This window comes from Pocillopora verrucosa, chromosome 7 (genome assembly GCF_036669915.1).
Source record: "Pocillopora verrucosa isolate sample1 chromosome 7, ASM3666991v2, whole genome shotgun sequence".
Classification (NCBI taxonomy): Eukaryota; Metazoa; Cnidaria; class Anthozoa; order Scleractinia; family Pocilloporidae; genus Pocillopora; species Pocillopora verrucosa.
In genome coordinates this window covers 5,814,127-5,836,202 of record NC_089318.1, presented here as the reverse complement: position 1 = coordinate 5,836,202, position 22,076 = coordinate 5,814,127, and the positions used below count along the sequence as shown (strand labels likewise).

General features: G+C 38.5%; 1 protein-coding gene across 1 annotated transcript; it reads right to left on the bottom strand.

Annotated features, from left to right (window-relative positions):
• Positions 1 to 26: 26 nt before the first annotated feature.
• On the bottom strand, positions 27 to 22,059 carry LOC131795728 (son of sevenless homolog 1). The gene is made up of 32 exons (XM_059113371.2): positions 21,655 to 22,059; positions 21,132 to 21,389; positions 20,167 to 20,250; positions 19,358 to 19,438; positions 18,942 to 18,995; positions 16,299 to 16,397; positions 15,454 to 15,501; positions 15,117 to 15,257; positions 14,352 to 14,486; positions 13,914 to 14,012; positions 13,278 to 13,328; positions 12,907 to 12,986; positions 12,047 to 12,143; positions 11,489 to 11,528; positions 10,802 to 10,890; positions 9,920 to 10,019; positions 8,557 to 8,674; positions 8,105 to 8,188; positions 7,902 to 7,953; positions 6,791 to 6,869; positions 6,214 to 6,295; positions 5,865 to 5,987; positions 5,582 to 5,738; positions 5,317 to 5,427; positions 4,772 to 4,827; positions 4,013 to 4,205; positions 3,551 to 3,643; positions 2,601 to 2,718; positions 2,292 to 2,382; positions 2,097 to 2,178; positions 1,638 to 1,754; positions 27 to 1,342 (listed from the first exon to the last, which is right to left on the bottom strand). The coding sequence occupies exons 1-32, from the start codon at positions 21,727 to 21,729 to the stop codon at positions 671 to 673; spliced, it is 3,759 nt and encodes a 1,252-aa protein (XP_058969354.2). The 5' UTR covers positions 21,730 to 22,059; the 3' UTR covers positions 27 to 670.
• Between the last annotated feature and the right edge of the window lie 17 nt (positions 22,060 to 22,076).

Here is a 22,076-nt window from a genome sequence, read left to right as displayed (position 1 = left end):
CATCAACAAAAGAACACAACACGCCATTAAAAATTCATAAGCCTTTATTTTCTGGGACATTAAGAAACAATTTGACATATCTATGAATTAAAGTTTATTTCCGATCGCATTGAGCGATAAAGCAAAATTTTATAAAAAAAAATTCGCGCAAACAAAAGTTTGTCAAGCCTTTAATGTAACTGCAGAGTGCCCAGGGAGGTACTGTGGCACCTTTACCAAACTCTCCCACCCCTACCATGCTGCAGAAACACCGCAAGCCCAACGTTCACCTGGAACGTATCATTATCTACCATTGTGAACGCACTCGTTCCACGCCTCTACGGCCACATTTCCTAATGAAAAGACTGAAAACGAATGCACTTCAAGCTTATTGTCCATTCAATCTGAAATTTTTTTCCAATTGCTCCAAATTTTGGTATATGTATCTACATATCGCACTCGAAAAGGGAAAACATTTCCTCAGATTTATACTTCTATATAATTCTATTCCTGAACAAAATCAGGTCTATTCTTTAAGATAATTGAAGCCATTTGCAGCTATGTTTGAAGATCAATTTGAAAAACAAATTAAATTCCAAGCGCTACTCCGTGTCATAGAAGTCATTTAGTAAAGGCATGTCACACAATGACAGGCCTGTCACGCGTTGATCCGGTCACGACATGACAATTGTCATGAACGTTTTGTTTTGGGCGGCAAAGCCGGGGGAGGAGCGTCTTCGTGATTAGTTAATTCCACATTCCCGGTCATGGGTTCATGCCCTCCGGGTACCCTAGGGGGAATCGGAGGTGGAATTCGACGAGGCCCCCTATTTGGTTCCCTTGGGGGTATTGGAGGGGCATCGTCGTCATCTTGAGCAATGTTCTGACACCTATCTATTGTCACTGACTTAGTTGGTTTTCGAGGGATACTTGGAATAATATCCGACATTTGCCGACGTACAGGCGAAGTCACATGTTCGGAAGGCCTATCGCCATTCACCGACGCCGCACGATGTTTTGTCTGATTCGAAGGTTTTCTCGGAGGTATATCAGGCGGAGGCTCTTGCTCCGGAAAGTTCTCGATGTTAACATAGTCGGGTTCTGTGTCTTCAAGCAACGGAGATTCGGAAATCGTTTCCGAGACGCTGTCAGGGGGCAGGAAGGAAATCGTTGACAAAGGCGTCCTTGGGGTGCTCGGAGATAGCGACGTCGTTGAAGGAAACATGTCGCTGTCTGGTAAGAAAATGTACGAAGCTTGAGAGGCGCTTCTTCTCAAAGATGTCTGAGATGTGATTGACAGACGAGACTGTAGATAACTCGGCCTTGTGCCTGGCGATCTGAGGGAAATGTCCGTCTTGCGAGGCTGAAACGGTAAAAAAGCCAAAAAACCTTCAGAAAACGATAACAACACACCAGACGAAAGCTTACTAGGGTCTTTTTGTTCGAAGATTCGCGGAGGAAAAAGAAAGAAATTGACCCTTTGACCTCAAAGAGTGACTTACATCTCCTTACAATGTCACACTCGAATCCTCCTTAAGCTCTTGATGTTAAACAAATTCTCCTTGTCAGCACCTTAGGAAATGTGTGGGGAACAGTATGAAGAATGTGTACACTGGCGCTAAGGTGTAAAAGGTTTAATGCACAACATATACACTTACATGCTTGACAAGCTGTCTACAGTTTCGTGGCTCGATTTCCAGAGACAAGTCGTACAGGTAGTCTTCCATTTCTTTGTCACTTCGTCCCTCAAACGGATCTAACGTCTCTAGATATTCCTACATTAAAACACAAACTCTGTTACAAACTGTAAGGCGACAAAATTAAGGGACAAGCAACAGAAACCTCTGATTCATACACAAAATGTTGTTTAAAAGGTGAAAAAAGAAAACAACAAAACAAAACAGAGCAATTCTCGAGTGAGCGTCGAAAGCAATGCGGTCAGCATCAGCTCTCAAACTCTTTAAGGTGGCCAATTTACATATCAATTCAGTTGATAAAACCAAAGTTATCAAGACTACACATACTCAGTCAATCAGTCAAGAAACGGTCAATGCCAGTGAGTGCGCTTCAGTGACATTTCCCGCCAAAGACAGCGCACACATTCTGTTAATTCTTACCGTAATGAAGGACTCTTTCTGAAGACAGTAGGGCTGGTTCTGATACTGTTGGATTTCACCGGTGATTTCAGCGACTTTTCTCCTGTTGCAAAAAAATTTAAAGTAACAATAAAAAAGAAGGGAAATAAATTAATCGTATGTTTTTTTCACTAGTTAGGAGAACTGCTCAAATCAAAAGGTGGCCTCTGATCTCACCTCTTACTAAAGTTTATGATCCCTTTTGGATAATTGGGTAGAAAATCTGGATTTCCTTCTTCAGTCTTCAGAATATTTGTTAAGTACATACCTATAGTAAACAAAGGAAACAATATTATATTACTCAATATAGAGTATTTACAAGTTACTTGGGAATATTTCTTTGCTTATTTACAATATTGTGCTAGTTAAAATGTCGGAGTTTCTCAATCAAATTTTGACCACTCCCCTGGTCAAAACTTCTCGGATTCCCCACCCCCCCTGCACAGCAATGGGTGATTGACAAAAATAGAAATGCTCATAACGTACCAAAGAAAGGCACACAGGGGGGGTTGATGGAACGTAATTTTTCGATGTACTTCTTGTAATGATCGCTGCTAAGCTCTTTCGCCTCCTCCAAAATTTGCTTCCGTCTGGGGCTCAGCTCCTGCAGAGAAGAAAAGAAAAAATCGAAACATAAACAAAGCAAAATCTTGCGAATGCATAAATAGTCCTAGGTCCAGATCTCTTAAAGGAGGAAAACACTCTCCACCGAATAACTCGGTATCTGACAGATAGGTGATGAAAAGAGTACAACGCTGTCCACCGGGTAGAGATTTACGCAGTGGATAGAGTTATCCGCCCTTCCAAAAACCGGAACTTGTATGTCAAGTTATACACGATTTAATGCGTTCAATACTAGCAAATGGGAAGTGTAGGACTGAGAATCAACTACACACCGGGACTTCGAATTCAGGCGCAATTTAACGCAATAAATGAGCCTCAAATGCAATAAACATGAATAAATACGGTGGACCCTCATTCTAAAAGCTTGAACGTGAGCCCAGGAGGAACTGAATAGGGTGCACCAAGTGAACGCATAGTCTTAAATTCCCTTGAAAAATCACTTTGCAAGGCAAATCTCGCCTTTCTGAACAGCTGTTTTTATGACGTCCATTAGACACCTAAACACACTTTTGGCAGGAATTTATGAGAAGAATAATGAAGAAAAACGTAAAAAGGAAAGTTCATGTGTGTTAATGTCTCAGCTAAAGAAAACATTGTAGGAAGGGGACAGGAAGAAGAGAGGCCCTGGAAATGAGGATGGACTTGATACACGAGACCCAGTTTTCCTGCCTCGCGTCCACAAAAATCGAATTGAAACCTCGCATTGCATTGTGAAAACAGGATGATACCGAAGAGAAAGAAATCAGTACCGTTACACTACCAATTTGTAACAAAACAGAGTTTGAGTAAAGTAAAATGAGTGACAAACTTACTGCAAACGTGTGATTAAGTCTGAAGATAGGAGACGAATTAATTGCACTGACTACTTCTAGAATACCATTGAAATTGTTTAATTCTTGAAAAACCTAAAATAAAAATGGAAGAGAGAGTACAATAAAAATTAAAGAGATATCCTTACAAGCCAAAATCGTATTCTCAAATCATGTATTTCCCACATGCTGGAATCGTGGATACACCCCTATTTTTCTGCACTTAGCACGGTCAGCATACGCTCAGACGTTAACCCTTTAACCCCCAGAAGTGATTAACGTGTAACTTCTCCCTATAATATCCATACATTATCCACCAAACAGGTAATGAGAATACTCAAACTTATCAAGTTAAGGTTATGGTCTTGATCAAGCACCAAATTCTCGTAGATCATTTACAGTGAAATGGGTAGCAGCAAGAAAGGGGAATTAACAAGCACATCCTGGGAGTTTCTCAATACTCACTGTTAAAATGTCGATAACTCTGTTTAAAACTGCTACTCTCTCTTCTAAATTCGCAAACTCCAACATGCTCTTCTCAAACCACATAGTGATCTTGTTCGTGTGATGGATCATCTTCAGAAGATTCGGTGAAGTAAGATATTTAATGTCTTCCTTCGTCCACACACTTCCTACAAGTTCTGAAGGGCGGACAGCTCTGACAAAAAAAAATTGATAAACTGAAAAAATGTGATAATTTTTTTTCCTCTTTATAAGGGATGTAACAGATTCGTTATCTAACAAAAACCAAATTGACAGGAAATGTCTGGTTGAAAATTGCACGCGAATTGATGTAACTTAGCAACAACCAATCTGAGGCAATATACGGGTTTCCGCAGAACACGTCACATGTATTCACTTCCGATACAATTTCCACCAAACTAGCGACCATTCCCTCACTCTTTTTTTCCGCTGAGAAGCGGAGATAAACCAGTGAGAAATTACGTATTCCTAAAGGAAAAATAGACTTCCCTCGGAGATATAACTTGGAATAACAGTAAGTTTTTCAGTCTCCCAAAATTTTCATACGTATCGTTTTAAGAGAAACTAAACGCGATACTTGAGAAAAGTTCTGGGGGACAAATAAATTGTATATAAGCGCGCGAGTGCAAACTGGACGAGTAACGGGTTAAGGAAATGCGAAAATTAGAGTGTCTCTCTCGAAACACGACAAAAATCTCCCATTAAAAAAGACAGTTTGTTCTACTGACAACATATTTTTACCTGTACAGCTCTGACTCGATGATAGTTAACTGCCGAGCAATCTCAATTGGATGCAGCTACGGGAAAATAAATAAGAAATTATACATCAACGTTTGTACTAATTAAGTTTGAAACATCATTAAACCTAAACGAAAGTATTGAAGACAAGCTACGCACTGCTTTGGTCAAAGCGGTCGTAAAATTATCCAAGGGAAAAACAGTGATAAGTAAAATTGAATAAATCCACTGCCTGTGACACTATTTGGCTAAGTGTCGTAACATTAAAACCAAAGTTATCATGATATAATAGGTTAACAGAACAAATGGCAAAATCACAGAGAGACAGAGGGAACTTTAGATAGATTGAAATAAAAGCCTTCAAGCGCGGGAAAATGCGGGTTAGCGAGTTGTGATAAATTCCAGTTTAGCATCTGGTTGGCTAAGAAGGCGCGCGAGTTTTTATGTAAACCAATCATAGCGCGTATTGAAGCAAAGCCATTGCAATCGCGCTTTATTTGTGACACTTGATTTCTAGTTAAATAAAAACTTCCCCAAATCAAACGTACGGTGAGGATGTCGAATCTTTCGATGTCGTTGCAAGCTGCTATATGCCATTCTGTCGGTGGCGGCTCTTTCTCAAATGTAATTTCTGGAGCAATGTCATTGTCGGAATTCGTCTGAAAGGAAAGGAAATGATCATTGAACTTTATTGAATGAATTTAACTTATTTGACTGACGCAGTGGGAGTCCAAAATTGTAACAAGCATGTCGGAGGGGCCTGAAAAGAATGATTTGAGACTAAAGTTAGAATTCATCAAAAAATACTGCTACCTTTCTGGCGATAACTTTTTTTATAGACTCCACCCAGCGTCTCATGGCTTTGCCATTGACTGTGTCCAAGAACTCGTTGAGTTTCGTCAACAGCTGCGAATCGCGTTCAAAATCATAGCAGTGGTTGTCCACCCAATGGCGAATAACATTTAAAACTCTGATCAGATGAAAAAAAATATCTCAAAATGCAACAAGATAAATAACTCTACTGAAAGAGGTGTCGTTCTTTAGAATGTCTCGAAGAAGACTACCTCAAAGATGTCCTCTTCGTTCAAATACCTACCTTAATTGCACTGGTTGGGCATATTCCTTTCTGAATCTTTTGAGGTCTTCACGCACAACAGGCTCCCCCCTGGCCATGGCTAATTCATCTTGTTCGCTAGGGGGAGGCTCAGGTATTTCAAACGTGAGATGCAGTTAAAGCTTCAAACTGTTTAACACCACTGTTAATTACAACTACTACGCTGGCATTATAACTGAGATGTGCATCTTTAAATAGACGTTATCAACTTCACAGAGGCAAGAAATAATCTCCAAAGCCGTAAACACACGTTGAATTTGTACTTTCTTTAGATATTTATCACTCGGATGGTAAACAAAATGTAACGTGAATAATTTATGTAAAAGGATATCTCTGAATTAAATAACCTAAGAGCTCTGTTGGTTTGCAGAATGATCGGTAAGTGGTCAGAAAAGTCCTCACAAAAGTTGGATCTGCAGCAAAATTAAAGAAACGGGAAGGTTAAGAAATGTTCGCAATAACAGGCAATGTTAATATGAACTCGCTCTTTCCTTTAATATGTTCTGTTCCTGTTGTAGTTAAAGCGTTCAGGTGGCTTTTTCAGTGCCTACATAGAGCGTTTCGTACTGAAGGTTGAAAAACCAAACCAGGCTGATAACATTTGCCAATAACAACATAAGAAAACTTCTTAAGGAACCAGTGAGAAACCAAACTGCGAAGAAAAATGACTGAAGCGCGGGAAAATGCGAGCGACACATTTGCGATTGGTCTAAGACTTGCATCTGATTGGTTGAGAGTGACGCGAGTTTTGTTTGTGCCGATCATGTTGCGAAGAAAAGCAAAGCCATTGCAATCCAAGATAGCTCTATTTCAACACACATAAATTTGTTCTAAACTTCCATGATCAAATTCCTCCGACGATTAATATTCAGTTTTAAAACTGATTAACCTGTGAGGATGAAACTTACCCGCATACTTGTGATGGGTCAACCTTTCAATCAACTTTATCAATGTTCCACCTTTGATGACCGGCGCATTACTTGTGCTCTGTGAGAAGATATGATCAGCCGTTCAGACTACTTAATAAAAAGGTTGCGACGAAGGCGGAAAAAACTGTTTAAAATACTCCAGAGGTAAAATCTTGAAATCCCTGTAAGGACATTCAAGTGAAAACTATCGCGCAACATTTCAATACCCCAGGTGGTTTTAGATAATAGTCTATATAGGTAACTTTGAGGTGTGACCCACAGGGAAAGCTGTAAATTTTAATCAACGTGGAACCTCGCTAATACGGTCACCAATGGGCCCAACTAATGGAGTGGCCAAGGCAGGGTTACATTTCATAATCGCATCTTAATTTGCCAAAGCAGATGTTAGCGTCAAGATTCATCTCCTTTATCGTGTTTGTATTGAAAACTGGGAGGGGTGTTGCTTACTTACTTACTAAATTTGTACAGCAAATCGGCTGTTTGATTAGTGAGTGACAGAGATCAATGAAATTAACACGTCACAGGCATTTTGGTTTTCTAAATTTAGCCCTAGTGGCCGTAATGACGCGGTAATATTAAAAAGGATTCTACTGTTTGCGACTCTAAAATTTGGCTGTTGACAATAATAAAGAAAGTTTTTCCTGAGAAAATGCAAGCCCATTTTGCCGGGCCAAAAAACAGGCGGCCGTAATAACGAGATGACCGTAAGGCGGGGATCCACTGTATGTGGATAAAACCCCAGCGGATAACCATTAACCCTTTAACTCCCAAGATCTGATTGTTAATTCTCCCCACTGACTGCTACACATTTCCTTGTAAATAAGTTGCGAGAATTTGGTGTTAGATCAAGATAACAACTACCTGATACATTTGAGTATTCTCATTACCTGTTTGCTGGATAGTGCAAGGGTATTGTGGGAAGAAGTTGCTCATTAATCACTTTTGGGAGTTAAAGGGTTAAAACGAAAGCTACAGAGCAATACTAGGAGTTAGTTTTCTTTGTTAGTTTGACGCCAGTTTGGCTTTTAGCAAAATCTGAACATAGAAGCCAGAGCGAGTCAATAACATTTCACAATTTTGTCATTCATACCCCTTGTCCATCCTCGAACACAATGTTGTCTTCGGCGTCTTTGACAGCAAAACTGAAAGGGAAATGAAACACTCAAACTATCAAAAAAAATCTACTTGAAAACTCAATAAACGAGTTTTCCAAAAACTCAAAAATGATTTTCCAGCCATGAACAGTTAGTTGCATAATTTGTGCCAATAACGCCAATTTGTGAGTGAACTTACCAGTACTCCTCAGGACTCGGCATTCTAAGAGGAATTGCCTTCTCTTCTTCTAACAGAAGATGGTCCAACATTCTGTCCAGAGTACTGTTCAGAGACAAAAAAAACGAATCATATACAAAGGTAAAAGGTGCAATCGATCCAAGTGCCCCCACCATCTACCCGGAGCTTATCCCAGTTTTTATAGCATGAAGCGATGGATGGGACTCCAGTCTATCGCGAGCTACCGCCACCAGACTGTTCGCCCGTACCCATTTACTGTCCTGGTTGGAGAGAGAGGCACTGTGAGGCTAAAGTACCTTGCCCAAGAACACAACTAGATGACTCAGCCAGGTCTCGCACCCAGACCTCTTGACCTGAGGCCCAGTGCGCTGGCCGCGGGTCACCGCGCATCCCGTGTAATGAACAAAAGAAGTCGTAAAATGCAAAGCGTGTTTTAAAAGGCTCACATTTACCTTCTCATGTAGATTGTCATTAGTACTGACATCCATTCGTTTTTCTCCTCTTCTGTCTTGCATGTAAAGACGGCCTTGGGTTGATCTCTATCCACAATCTCAAATGCATTCTTAACATCTGGTTTAACAAAATAAAAACCCTTAATTCATAAGATGGTTTGCTAGTGTTTCATTAACACACGACATGCAAAGCTACAAGTCTCTGCAACTCATTTTACAGTGAAAATTAGAGGAGAGCAGAGCAGGAGTAATTTTGGCGAGCGAGTGCTCAGTATTTTTCTAGTGAAAAGCATAGCTGCCATGTTTGATTTCGCAGCAGCGGAAGGCCTGGGAGAGAAATAAATAATTTGCTCTCAGGGGGTGAGCGACGGTCAAAAGGAAGGAGAGGGGGGGTGGAGCAATTGAAATTACTTCTTCTCACATTTCTCTACCCCCAACCCCCACCGTCCACTCTGACTCTAAATCAAACATGACTTGTAGAGTATGCGACCGTGAATCGTCCCAATAAGACACCATGCATTGTAGGCTAACCCTTACAATATTAATTGATTCCCTGAAATGGAGGTCGGCGTAGAGAGAGATATAAGGAATGACGCAAATTTGGTCAAATGTTTCTCAGGTAGAAATAAGAGACATGGTAAGTTTTGAGCTCGGTAAAGAAAAGAGAGAAAGATGTTTTCGTCTTGTCACGAGCGTGGGACAAAGAAAAAATTCTGAGTTCCTATGAGGAATCGAATCTCGGACCTTCGGGGATTCCGCGCTCCGATGCTCTAACCAATGAGCCACAGAGATTCCACGGTGAGCAAGGTCTATCACGAAGTTTATGTGACACGCATCCTGCATACTGCTAGTATCAGCAATGTCGAATGTTTGTAGATAAAAATAATTCTCTACAAACATTACGCGTTCGACATTGCTGATCCTAGCAGTATGCAGGATGCATGTCATATGAACTTCGTAATAGACCTTGCTCACCGTGGAGTCTCTGTGGCTCAGTGGCTAGAGCATCGGAGTGCGGAATGCGAAGATCTGAGGTTCGATTCCTCATGGGGACTCGAATTTTTTTCTTTGTCCCACGCTCGTGACAAGACGAAAACATCTTTCTCTGTTTATCGGTTCCACTTTCTCCTTCAAAGGTATTACTTGGTAGGGTTAGCGGTCGTTTCATACCCAGTCAGTCGAGACGTTTCGTACGCAACGAGTGACGTCTGTTTACACGCTCGCGGGTGAGGTATTTCGAATAAATGTAAGGATCGATCAGCGGTTTGGGCACGAACCGATTCAAACTTGGGTACGAATCGACTATATATGTGTGCGAAACGACTAAGTACGAAACGACCAGATACTGTGGCATTCTAGTTACCTTCTGTATCATCAAGATTGTTGATTTCAATCTTTCTTATATAATACTTTTCTTTCAGTCGGTACTCGGGTGATGGCCCTGTCAATGAAAGTCTTGTATTCTGAAAAATTCATTGAAAACAAGATCATTAATTATAATTAGTAATAATATTTAATCAGAGAATGAACATATGTCCATGGATTTGATTTGCGGTTAGGCCTCGTTACTAATGGTTGGGCAAGAGCGTTTTCTTCGGAAATATGAGGCCTCCAGAAACGCAAGCTGGTGAGAAGTCTGCAAGGGATCTAGCACATATACAACATCCCTGTCTCTTTCTGTTGGCCCATCTGATCAAACATACTCTATCGCATAACCAGTCACCGATAGGGGCTGGTCAGACACTGACTATGCAGACAGTCAGTCATATGGCTAGACAGTCATCAATCATTCAAAACACCAAAAGACAGAGACAGTCATTTAAATACACACAGACAGTCAGGCATGTATAGGGTTTGTACAAGTAATCGTACACTTGGAAAATCAAGCACTTTTCCCAGCCTGAAAGTGAAAGAATTTGGAAAGTAACTGGAGATTGATTCATTATTACTTTGCGAACAAAAAAGAAAGAGGTACTTTTACTGAAGAATGGTTTCCTCGTTATTTTGAAAACAAATTCTCAATCAAATGTCCAGGGAAATATTCCAAAAAAATTCTGCGTTTATTTACGGCATTTCTTGAGTTTACAAGAATCCTTCACTAAGTCAGTCGTTCAATTAATCTGTCGATCATTTTTTTAAGGTTGCTCATCGGTCAATGGTTTACTTTGTCAAAAGGAAGGTCAGTCAACAAATTCAAATTAACGATAAAAAACACGCGACAAAATATATAACGATAAAATATTACCTGTTTGCAACAGATAAGAAGACCATCCAAGAGAAAACAATATCTTTCAGTGTCCCTTTTGTTTGGATGAATCTTACCAAGGGTTCCCTCTGTGTGAGTAAAAATTAACCACATATATCAGTCAAAGAAGCTACATACATCAGAAGCTACATACATGTACATCAGTCGAAGAAGCTCCATAAATCAGAAGCTAAATACATCAGACATAGAAGCTCCATACATCAGAAGCTACATACATGTACATCAGTCGAAGAAGCTCCATACATCAGAAGCTACATACATCAGACATAGAAGCTACATACATCAGAAGCTACATACATCAGACATAGAAGCTCCATACATCAGAAGCTACATACATGTACATCAGTCGAAGAAGCTCCATACATCAGAAGCTACATACATCAGACATAGAAGCTACATACATCAGAAGCTACATACATCAGACATAGAAGCTACATACATCAGAAGCTACATACATCAGACATAGAAGCTCCATACATCAGAAGCTACATACATCAGACATAGAAGCTACATACATCAGAAGCTACATACATGTAGATCAATCAAAGTTTCATACATCAGAAACTACATACATCAGACATAGAAACTCCAAAAAAAGAAACTCGTGTAGATTCAAGTTTGTGATTCCTCCTTCGCTGAAGACATATTAGTTACAACTGACCTTACCTTTCATTACTTCTGTACAAGACTGTGAAATATCTCTCCCCTTCAAAGATACAAAAAAAAAAAAAAAGAGCTTAGAAACCCAACAAGTCATGAGAAGGCATTGTTCTAAACAAACATGAGTGTCTAATAGAAAGCATGGCGTCTAGCTCTTTGATACCAAACTTGTCTTTTCATCGCAGAGTTGGAAAAGAGTTATTTTCTATATATTACTTTTGTAGGCTTTGGTGAAATGCTGAATATCACATTGTCATCATGCCATAATGTAACTGGTAGTAACTGAAAGGAACCATTTTAATGGAAACTATTTAAGGCTCGGGAAATATTTTATGGAAAGGAAACTAATGAAACTGAAGCCATTCAGTTGAGCATTATATCAAATATGAATACAACCAGTTATTCAGTGACTGTTGAGAACTACTTTTCTGACCTGAAAGTTGTATTTTTTTAAGTTTGGATGCTTAACATTTTCAGTCATGCAGAGGCTTGGATCCCTGGGTAAAGTTAAGTGGGCAAATAAAATATTTTTGTACTCTTTATGGCAACAGATCATGTAATAACCTCCCATCCTTCAATGCTTCTCTGTAATTCATTCATGATCACAGCTGCTGATCGGAAAGCTCCTGATTTCCTTTTCTGCGCTTTTGTGAACTGGTCCCTAACAAAAAACAAATTTGTAGGTTGTGACTATTTAGTAATCTGAATGATTTTAAAAACAATTCAAAGAGAAACATTTTGTGGTCTGCCAGCATGCCCTCATTTTTCACACAACGCACATCTCACTACCTACAATGCACATCTCACTACCTACGTGAACATTTAAAATGAGTTGGCATACATATCTGTAGATTCTGAAGGAGAACATAGTTTTCCAATAGAATAAACAAAATTCTATTCCTAACACCTTCCAATGGAAGTAATATTGCCAGAAGTCATGAGGCTAAAGAGTAGCAGAAGTCAGATGAACATCAGGAAGGGTAAAAATGTTGTCCGATGGACTCCACTAGAATCTTTTAATGGAGTCCCTCCCAATCCAATAGAGCCCCTCAGAATCCATCAAAAGTACTGAAGTCTTAGTGGTAATCATAATACTCAGACAATTGCAGGATGCATGAAATATGCTTGGTTTTTACAGCCATGGGACAAAAAGCTCATTTCAAGCCTGGATGACATGGAATATACCTCATTCTTCAAGTGTGAATGGCTTCAAATCTTGCTCTTCAGAGGTTTGCTGGGGTCTAGCACTGATAATTATCAGCACCAGACCCCTTACAAACCTCTTGTCCACTTACATTACCTAAGGCCTCCTACTTTCCCATGGGCAGAGAAATGCTTACGACAAAGCCCTAAGAACAAAGGTCTGCTCACATGCTAAAAATGATGAACCTCCTCAAACCCTTTTGTGTTTCTTTTCAACTTACTCTCTTCTCTTTGTGATATTCCCCAATGACTGGACAATTCTTTCCATCTGTGCTTGAAGTGGTCCCAGTGCACTCTGAGCCTGTCAATAAATAAATGCACCTTAGCTGGTCCTACACACTTTTATTTAAAAAAAATGAGAGAGATCGTTAGAATATAAGAACAGAATGGACAAAAAGCATTTTTTGGCTTGCAGTGAAAGTACTAGGTACCCATAAAGAAAAAGTTAAGAAACCTGCAAAGACAGGGCTAAATTCATTGTAACATTTTCAAAATATTTTCTTTCTGAAACAGGTTACCTACTTATAAAAGCAGAGTACTTTTAATTTAAATAATTTAGAAATACTGTTTATTTCTTTGTTTTAAATTGTACCTGCTCCAAGCTCTCAATGTCATCTTCATCAGGAGAGGTCCTAAGCAACAACTGCAAAAAGTGAAATCATCATGGCTTAATTTAGGTCACTTGATTCTTATGTACAAGACCTTCTGGAAGTGAATCTGATTCAGCAAGGATTACCTTATGGTGCTATCAGCCATGAAATTTATTTACAGTGTGATTACTGTTACCCAATCTCTGACACCATACTGACCAATCCAATTACAGGGAAAGTAAACATGGTTTCCATCTGGATTCTCTATTACCTTAGCTTGTTAATGTCCTAAGCACTGATTGGAGGTTATTGTGTGGCTAAGCTCATTCAATGAAAGTTTTTTTGCCATGTTTGTTGGAATATATACATGTGGAGTTTATATGACATACAGTTAAAGTTTACACGCCCTGTAACCTTGGTTGAAATTGATCTGAAAACAGTAGTAATTCTCCTTACTGTCTACCATACAACTTTTATGATGTTTGTTCTGAGAAATCGGTATTGGATCAACTAACAATCCCCTAATTGATATTTTCTTTATTCTCATCACTTGTCTGCTTGATATTGTATCAATATTGTAAGGGAAATTCTGTGTTGGCCATTCATTGCACTCTGCAATAAGAATCACTTGCTGTTACCTTAATGAGGTCAAAGTAGTGCAAGCAATGATGGACAGGCATCATAAGCATCTTGGGAAGGCAATATTGCACAGCTTCCTTGAAACCTGGGCCTTTTGCCTAGGGAAAAAAAGTTATGGTCATTGTCTTTGAAACTGAACTGAATCAGCTAATGCATAACTTTATGTTTCATCTTAATTTCATATTTAATTTTGCTGGTTTGCAAAGAAAGTTATCCAGTTTCCAAGCAAAGATGGAGTATTTTGGAGCCTCTAATCCTCCAATTGAAAATTGAAGGCAATTCTTCTGCAAAATTGTAACTCTCATTTTAGTAAGGGGGGGGGGAAGGGGTAGGGCAAGGAGGGGAGATGGGGGAAGGAGCAACAATTTGAAAAAAAGCAGGTAAATTTGGGAAAAGTTAGGTAGCCAGAATATTTTACTCCTCATAAACAATCATACCTTGAAGTATTCATCCACTGGAGTTCTTAACAACAACTCTGAAAGTTTTCCACCTATGCCAAGATGTCTGTACTGTTTGCTCGCTGAAGCAGTCTGCTCGCTGGTATAAGTGTAGTAAACTTCAAACTCGGCATTCTACAGTACATCAAAACATGGATAAACAAAAAACAAACCAACTAACTTTCAAACTCACAGGACTGGAGAGCCAACTTGGTCCAATTTAAGGATGACTCTAGGCCCCATAAACAGACAATTTTAACCCTTTAACCCTTCAACTCTTAAGATCTCATTAGTAATACTCCCTACTGTCTACCATACAATTCTTGTGATGTTGGTTTGGAGGATTTGGTATTGGATCAACTTATAAGCCCCAACTGATATTTTTCTATATTCTCATTACTTGTCTGCTTGACATTGTATTGATATTGTAAGGAGAAATTCTGTCATGGTCACTTATGAGAGTTAAAGGGTTAACTTGTGTAAGTGACCAGGACAGAATTTCTCCTTACAATGTCATTACAACATCAGCAAAAAAGTAATGCAAATAAAGAAAAATATAAATTAAGCGATTATTATTTGAATCAATACCAAATTTTCTGAGCTAACATCAAAAGAAATGTTTGGCAGACAATAAGAAGAAATTCTAATAGGAGCTTGGAGTGAAAGGGTTAAAACTTCTTTGATCAAAAACTAATGATTGTCAGATGACCAAAAAAAAAATTGGGAAAACTTGACTTTTACTTTTCTGTCATTAACACTTCATACCTCTGCCATTTCTTCAAAGCATTCCCCGATTGCTGGCTGTTTGCCTTCATCTGCAACTTCAATTGCTGCCTCCAACAAACCCAGCAATGTAACAGAGAACTCATAGATGTCAGTAATATTGCTGAAAATCCGGCTGATATCCTGCAAATAAGATTCATTCACAACAAGTTAAAATACTCTTGCTCACAATTTCCCACCATCAGTTTTCAGGTCTGCTTCACATGATCAACATACATCAATAGTTTTGATATGTGACAGGAAGTGACTCTCCCCTCTCCCCTCTCCCTTGACAAAATTCTAGCTGGGCATCTATGGAAAACATAAGTAAGAAAAGTACCTCATGCAGAAAAAGATCCTTGGCTTCAATAAAAGGAGCTCTGAAGACCTTTGAGGGGAAAGTAAAACAACATCGATTGCAAAATAACTCACAAGGCATACTCTGAGTTTTATCGCAAGTACAGCCAACAAACAGTTTGTTACTACCATATCAAGCTTTACATATGACATGAAGAATAAATGTTGTGATAAGCCTGATAAGGTTAAAACATGCTGCACCCAGTTAGGTACATGGGAGTTCCCACAGGGAAAACGCACTTATTCCCCTGGCCTCAATTCTTCTTGTTTACACACATAGTTATCTTTCCAGTCTAATTCAATCTTTTTAAGTACATAAAGAAAAAGTTAAACAAAGGTTAACATCACTGTCAGATCAAATGGGTGTGTCACCTATTTTGTCTCAAAAAAGTAACGCACACTTCAGAATCAAGAAGCTGGTGAAAACACTGCCTCCTCTTGCTTCTAGAGAACTATAAATTACATTAAGCCTCATAAACAGCAGAGCAGAGGAGTCAAACTCAATAAAGAATAGCTGAGTGGGGTTGGAGTATGCATTATGGAGGACTGGGCTGAGTCATATTTCTAAACCCTTTAACTCCCAGAAGTGATTAACACAAAACTTCTCCCTACAATATCCATACATTTTTCAGCAAACAGGTAATGAGAATATTCAAACTTATCGGATAGAAGCTGTTATCTTGATTTAGCACCAAGTTCTCATAACTAATTTACAAGGAAATATGTATCAGCTACAGGGGAGAATTAACAATCAGATCATGGGAGGTAAAGGGTTAAGTCTAACAAAATCACTGAATTGCAACATATGCAAATTAAAGAAAATATTACCTTGATAATCATATTCAAATCTCTGATGTATTGTGCTTCAGCAATCATCATTTCACGTACAACTTCATCATAGGTCAGAGCTGCCTGACTGCTCAATGTCTGTCATACAAAATAATAACTTTGATAATTAGTCACCAAAACAATGTGAACAAAAGCTATCACAATAATAATTGTAATAACAGATTGGCTGGCTGACTGACCCAATGACCTATAGCCCTCACTCACCCACTAAATAACTGACTCACAGAAAGAATACCTGACTGACTCACTGGCTCCTTGAATGACTGATTGTCTGACTATTGACTGTCTGGCTGACTGACTGACTGACTGTATAACTGATTATTAATTTGACGGACGGTCTGACTGTGAATATCAATACAATACTTTATTTCAAAATAATCAGTATTTTTAATAACAAGCCCTGTTATTAACCCTTAAACTTCCAGAAGTGGTTAACATGTAACTTCTTCCTTAAATATCCATACATTATTCAGCAAACAGATAATGAGAATACTCAAACTTATCAGGTAGAAGTTGTTATCTTGATCTAACACTAAATTCTCACAATTCATTTATGAGGAAATGTGTAGCAGGTGGAGGGGAGAATTAACAATCAGATCTTGGAAGTTAAAGGGTTAAGAAAAAGGAAACCCAGAGGTTAACCCCATATTAAGGATCTCTGAAAAAATAAAGATATATAAAAAAAGAAATAAATTTTACATCATGAAAGCAAGTTAATAAAAATATATAAAAATCACAGAAATATCATAACAAAAAAATTTGGAATGCCCAATCAATAAACATTCATGTGATTTTTAAATCTTAGTTTAAACTTGTTGGTGTTTTGAATATTGTGGCAATTTATTACATTACTTGGAAGATTGTTCCAAAACTTGATTATTTTAACAAAGAAGGAATATTTATAACAATTTAATTTTGTGAGTTTGGTTTGCATCTTATATTGATGGTTAGATCTCATCTTAGTGCTCCTGCACAGATACAATCTTATAGCATTCCACCAGGGATAGAAATTCCCTCCTTTGTTCTAAGAAGTTCCATTTTGTCTGTCTGTCTGATGGACTGACTAACTGATTGAATGCCTGACTGACAGACTAACTTGCCCTTTTGCTGATTCATTGCCTAACTACTTGCTAGTTGGCTGACTGCGTCACAGTTGACTGATCCCCATGCTAATTAATCAACTGAATTCCTCACCTATTAATGTTGGGATAAAAAAATCATTCTACTTTTATCAAAAAGAGAGTTGGAATTATCAAGGAAACAGGGTTTGAGCTAGTATTTGATCACTGGGGGACAATTTGTCCCCTTTGCAAAAATTTTGGAGGACATTTTCATTTTTAGGGGGACAGACATATTAATTTTTATTCGACATTTTCTTTTTTTACATTCATACAGGCAAGCCGACAAAAACATTTTTTTTACCTGATCCTTGTAAGACTTGTAATACAAGAAAAGTGATAAAAAAAAGAAAAAATGTTATTGATGTCAAATTTCTTCTTCTCGTCATATTTAAACAGAGGATCAATGACTATGCTTTATACTTCAAAACATTACACAGCAGAATCTCGTCCCGGCATCGCCTTGTAAACTTCAATTCCTTTCTTAATCACTGGTAAACGTAAATGTACTTATTCTTCAGTTGGTTCTAGCTCAAACATCAAGGGCTGTAGAAAAGAGTTGCTGCAGAGTTGAGGTTCTAAAATTTGTACACCCTTCTGCCATTGCAAAGGGGTTTGTCTTCTTAGATTTCCGACAAAAATAGCAGAACATCGCCTCTTTTTCATAGCGCAACCATGTGTGATCTCGCAACCAAGTTTTCAGGAAAGTTCGTGATTTTTTTGGTTTCCTTCAATCCTCATTCGTTTATTCCTGATTAATACACTGTTCTTCTTCTGTATCATTTTTCTCTGATTCACTCTGGCTTCGATTCCGAGCGAAAAAGCTTTCTAATGTTCGAACACATTTTCGATGTGACATGTTACTGTGCTTTTCACAAACATGCGAATTTTGAAGTTCAAAAGCCAACTGACGATTGCGTTTATATTTATATAAACACTGCCGTCAATCATCTTAACGGAACTCTTAGGAAACAAAACTTTACTTTCACGGGTTCAAAAGGTCATGGTTTGTGATTTGTGATTGGTGGATTTCAATCCGTTTCGTGTGTTTCTGTGTTTCAAGGTTCGTTGCTTGTGATCGTAATTATGATTGAGGGCAGCGAAAAACATAATTGTGAAGGCAGCTTTTGAACTTTTGAGTTCGCATGTTTGTGAAAAGTGTAGTAAAGATTACCACGTGCGTTCACCATGCTTGGTTGAGCATGAGACGTACGTGTTCAGTAAAGTGTGACTGAAACGTGACTTTAGAATGAACTTTAAACGTGCAAGAAAATATACTTTCCACGTTCTGTTTTAGCTTGCAATTTCTGTACCGAGATAAAACTCTTCATGTGTGCTTCCTTTCGAGTTTTTTCCCTAAATTTTGAAGGGGACAAATTGTCCCCTTGACCATTTTTTTAAGGGACAATTTCAATTGCAGTGCGGGATTGGCACAATGGCGCGGCCTGGCTCAAACCCTGAGGAAAGAGTGAAGGCTGTCAATTGCTTTTTTCTTTTTACTAACCTCTGCTTCCACTGATGTCTCCACATCATCAGGATGAAACATGTCCATCAATACCTATCAAAAAAAATATAAAATGCATCAGGTTACTGAGTGCACAAGTTGGATTACAACCCTCTCATAGATATGAAACTGCAGTTTGCTGGGGCACCTTGTGATACTAAAAGAGACCTGCCAAAAACACAACTTAGTAACCATAGCAACTAGTTCACAAAACCACCTGATGGCAGGTGCAATGCCCTGACCATATCATTGCTATCACATGAAAAAGGACTTCTATGCTTTCTTGCCAGAGTACAGTGCTTTATTTAATACCAATAAAAAATATTAACCAAGTTCAACAAATTAACAGCCAAATTCAGAGATCAAAAGCTTATCCTCACAGCCATTACAGAGGTGAACAAAAAGGTACAACTGACCTTGTCTGCAAACAGAGCCACCTTAATGTCTTGGCAAGTAATTTCAACATGCCTGATATTCTTCACATAGTTACCAGCAAGCTAAAATAAAAAAGAAAAAAAAAACATATCATGATAAAAAAATCTCTACTATGAACCTAAAGCTCAAAACCTTTCTTTCAGCGAGTTTTCCCAATAAACAAGTAAACAAGCCTATCCTTTATGCAAAAACCCTATATTTACCATAATATCAATTTTTTTTTCAATCAGGTGAGTTATCACTCTATTTTGTAAGCCTAAAAATGCTTACACCTTTTGTGATGTTTGTCATAACGTCAAGACAATTCTTGCTTTGGTATTCTATGAAATATAATTTTCAGCTATTTACTGTGACTTTCCACAACCCACAAGAGCCCTGTATTTTGTATGTATTTGATTGGGAAGGATGACTTTGAACATTTCTTGCATCAAACATTGCATTCATCCAATACTTTGTCATGTATTTTCTGTATATAATTCATAAGCCTTTCATATGTCTTTTGCAAAATAATATCTTTTTAATATGTGTCTAATCTCCTTGATACCATCTCTAGATTAACATTAACTATTCTTAACCCTTTAACTCTCATGAGTGACCAAGCCAGAATTTCTCCTTACAATATCATTACAGTATCAACCAGATAAGTGATGGGAATGAAGAAAAATATCAATTTGGGGATAATTAGTTAATCCAATACTAAATTCTCTGACCTAACATTATAAGAATTGTAGGGTTGACAGTAAGGAGAATGACAAATTTGATCTGGGAGTTAAAGGGTTAAATCATTTACCTTTAAAATATCAGCAGATATGTACTCCATAACAGCCACAATGTAAAGGCTTACTTGGGATTCCACCCTGAATCCAAGAATATCCTGCAGACCACAACAAAATTTCTTTGTCAGGGTGTTTAAGTACAGATGTTTTGAGGTGTGGATGGCAGGTGGAAGTCAGGAGTTCTTGCCTGTGACACCTACGCATAATTTTTCTAAGCACCATTTGGTTTTAAAGGATGAAACAAGGAAACTGCAACTAATGGGTTGAAGTCAAAGCAAATTAGAAGTAGTTGCAATCTTCTTCCAAGAAATGCACTGTGCCAACTTTGAAGTTCCTGAATACAAAAAACTATTTCCCAATCCTAACACTCTAATAACATCCTTTGAAACAACTCAAAACACAACATTTTATGGTAGAATCACTGCTAAGTTTCACGTAAGCAATAAGCAAAAAAATTAAGACAATAATTAGTATGATTTGGAACAATTTAAGAGTGAACCGCAAAGTGAGTTTTCATTTTGAGTTGCAAACAATAACTCAGTCGGATGTTTTGTACATTGAGAAAAGTTAAAGTTTGTCTACAACTTTTTTAATCCGATAGTGGAAGAGGAAGTAGCGGTAGTGGAAGTTTATGTTTCTCACAAGAATAGCGGGGCACGCACAAACAATTGGACGAGCAGCTGAGGGTTAAGTTATTAAGATCTAACGACATGTTTTTACAAGATTAACATAAAAATCGATCGGACATCTTGAAAGTAATTCTTGCACTGCCACTAGCGCAAAGTATATCTCAAATAAACAATAAACAACTTGTTACTTGTACACAATCCAAAGTGAAAGAAAAATAGGAAGTTCTTCAAAGCGAATCCTAATAACGTTGTTGATTAATTCAATAAACGAAATGGATATACCAACATGACAGCTGCTTCAATTTTAACAAGGAAAACAAACTGCGCTCCTAGCACGAACTCAACATCACCTTGATTATAGCATGCACTTTGTCCGCCGGTAAAACCACAGGATTTCTCTTCCTTCCCCTTTCGATCGCAGCTTGCGCATCTGCGATTGCCCATTTATCAATCGGATGAGGGAATGAGCTCATAACTCGTTCCTCCACGTCGGCGACTGAACGTGGCTGGCAGGCGCACAGATGATTCATGAGTTGGACGATCAAAGACTCGATATACTCCAGCGCTTCGTCGTGTACTTTCAACGCAGGGTGAACCTGCGATTGCACCTAAAAGCGAATTTGAAAGGCCCAGTAAGTTATGACCCAATTTCAATCACGCCTCCTTGTCCTCAACCTACAAAATTCGCAAAGCAATTAACAATACCGTACAGTAACGTTCTAAGCCGAAAAACCGCATCCCTTGAATACGAACCTTGCTTTTCAGAGATCGAAGATCACATCTGCATGCAGGTTGAGGAGATCAATCAATCGGAATGTCACCCTTTTCCCCCGAAAGCGGAATGATGGGTCGAATTCTCGCACAACTGCTTACCTTTCTGAGCGCGGATACAAACATTCCCTTCCATTTTGTGGCGGTTAAATTGTTTTCATACTCAGATATGGGCATGATATCCTGCAGTAATCACATATCATTCCAAACCACAGCTAACAGAGTCGATAATTGTAATCATTTCTTGAGATCCAATGAAATTTCTGACTGAGGCTTTTACAAAAGCGCGCACGTACTGAGAAGTCCGCTTCCTCTCGTTGCACCGGATTTGCGGCTTACATAATTGGCCTGACAGCCTAAGACTGCAAGATCCTGACAAGGGAAACCGACTTTTAAATGCTGATGACCTACTTCGGCAGTTTGTGGGCTGATATACAAAAGAGAGGAAGCAAGAATCGGAAATATTACATCAAAACAATGAATTCGGGATCAATCGATTGCAGTGGGCATGCATGTCTGAATAG

Coding starts and splice junctions, on each gene's coding strand:
- LOC131795728 (XM_059113371.2), bottom strand. CDS start 21,729: ATGCCCATATCTGAGTATGAAAACAATTTAACCGCCACAAAATGGAAG. Junction 20,251..21,131: donor AAGTGCATGCTATAATCAAG/GTGATGTTGAGT, acceptor TGTGGTCTGCAG/GATATTCTTGGATTCAGGGT. Junction 18,996..19,357: donor TGGCTCTGTTTGCAGACAAG/GTCAGTTGTACC, acceptor TTTTTTTGATAG/GTATTGATGGACATGTTTCA.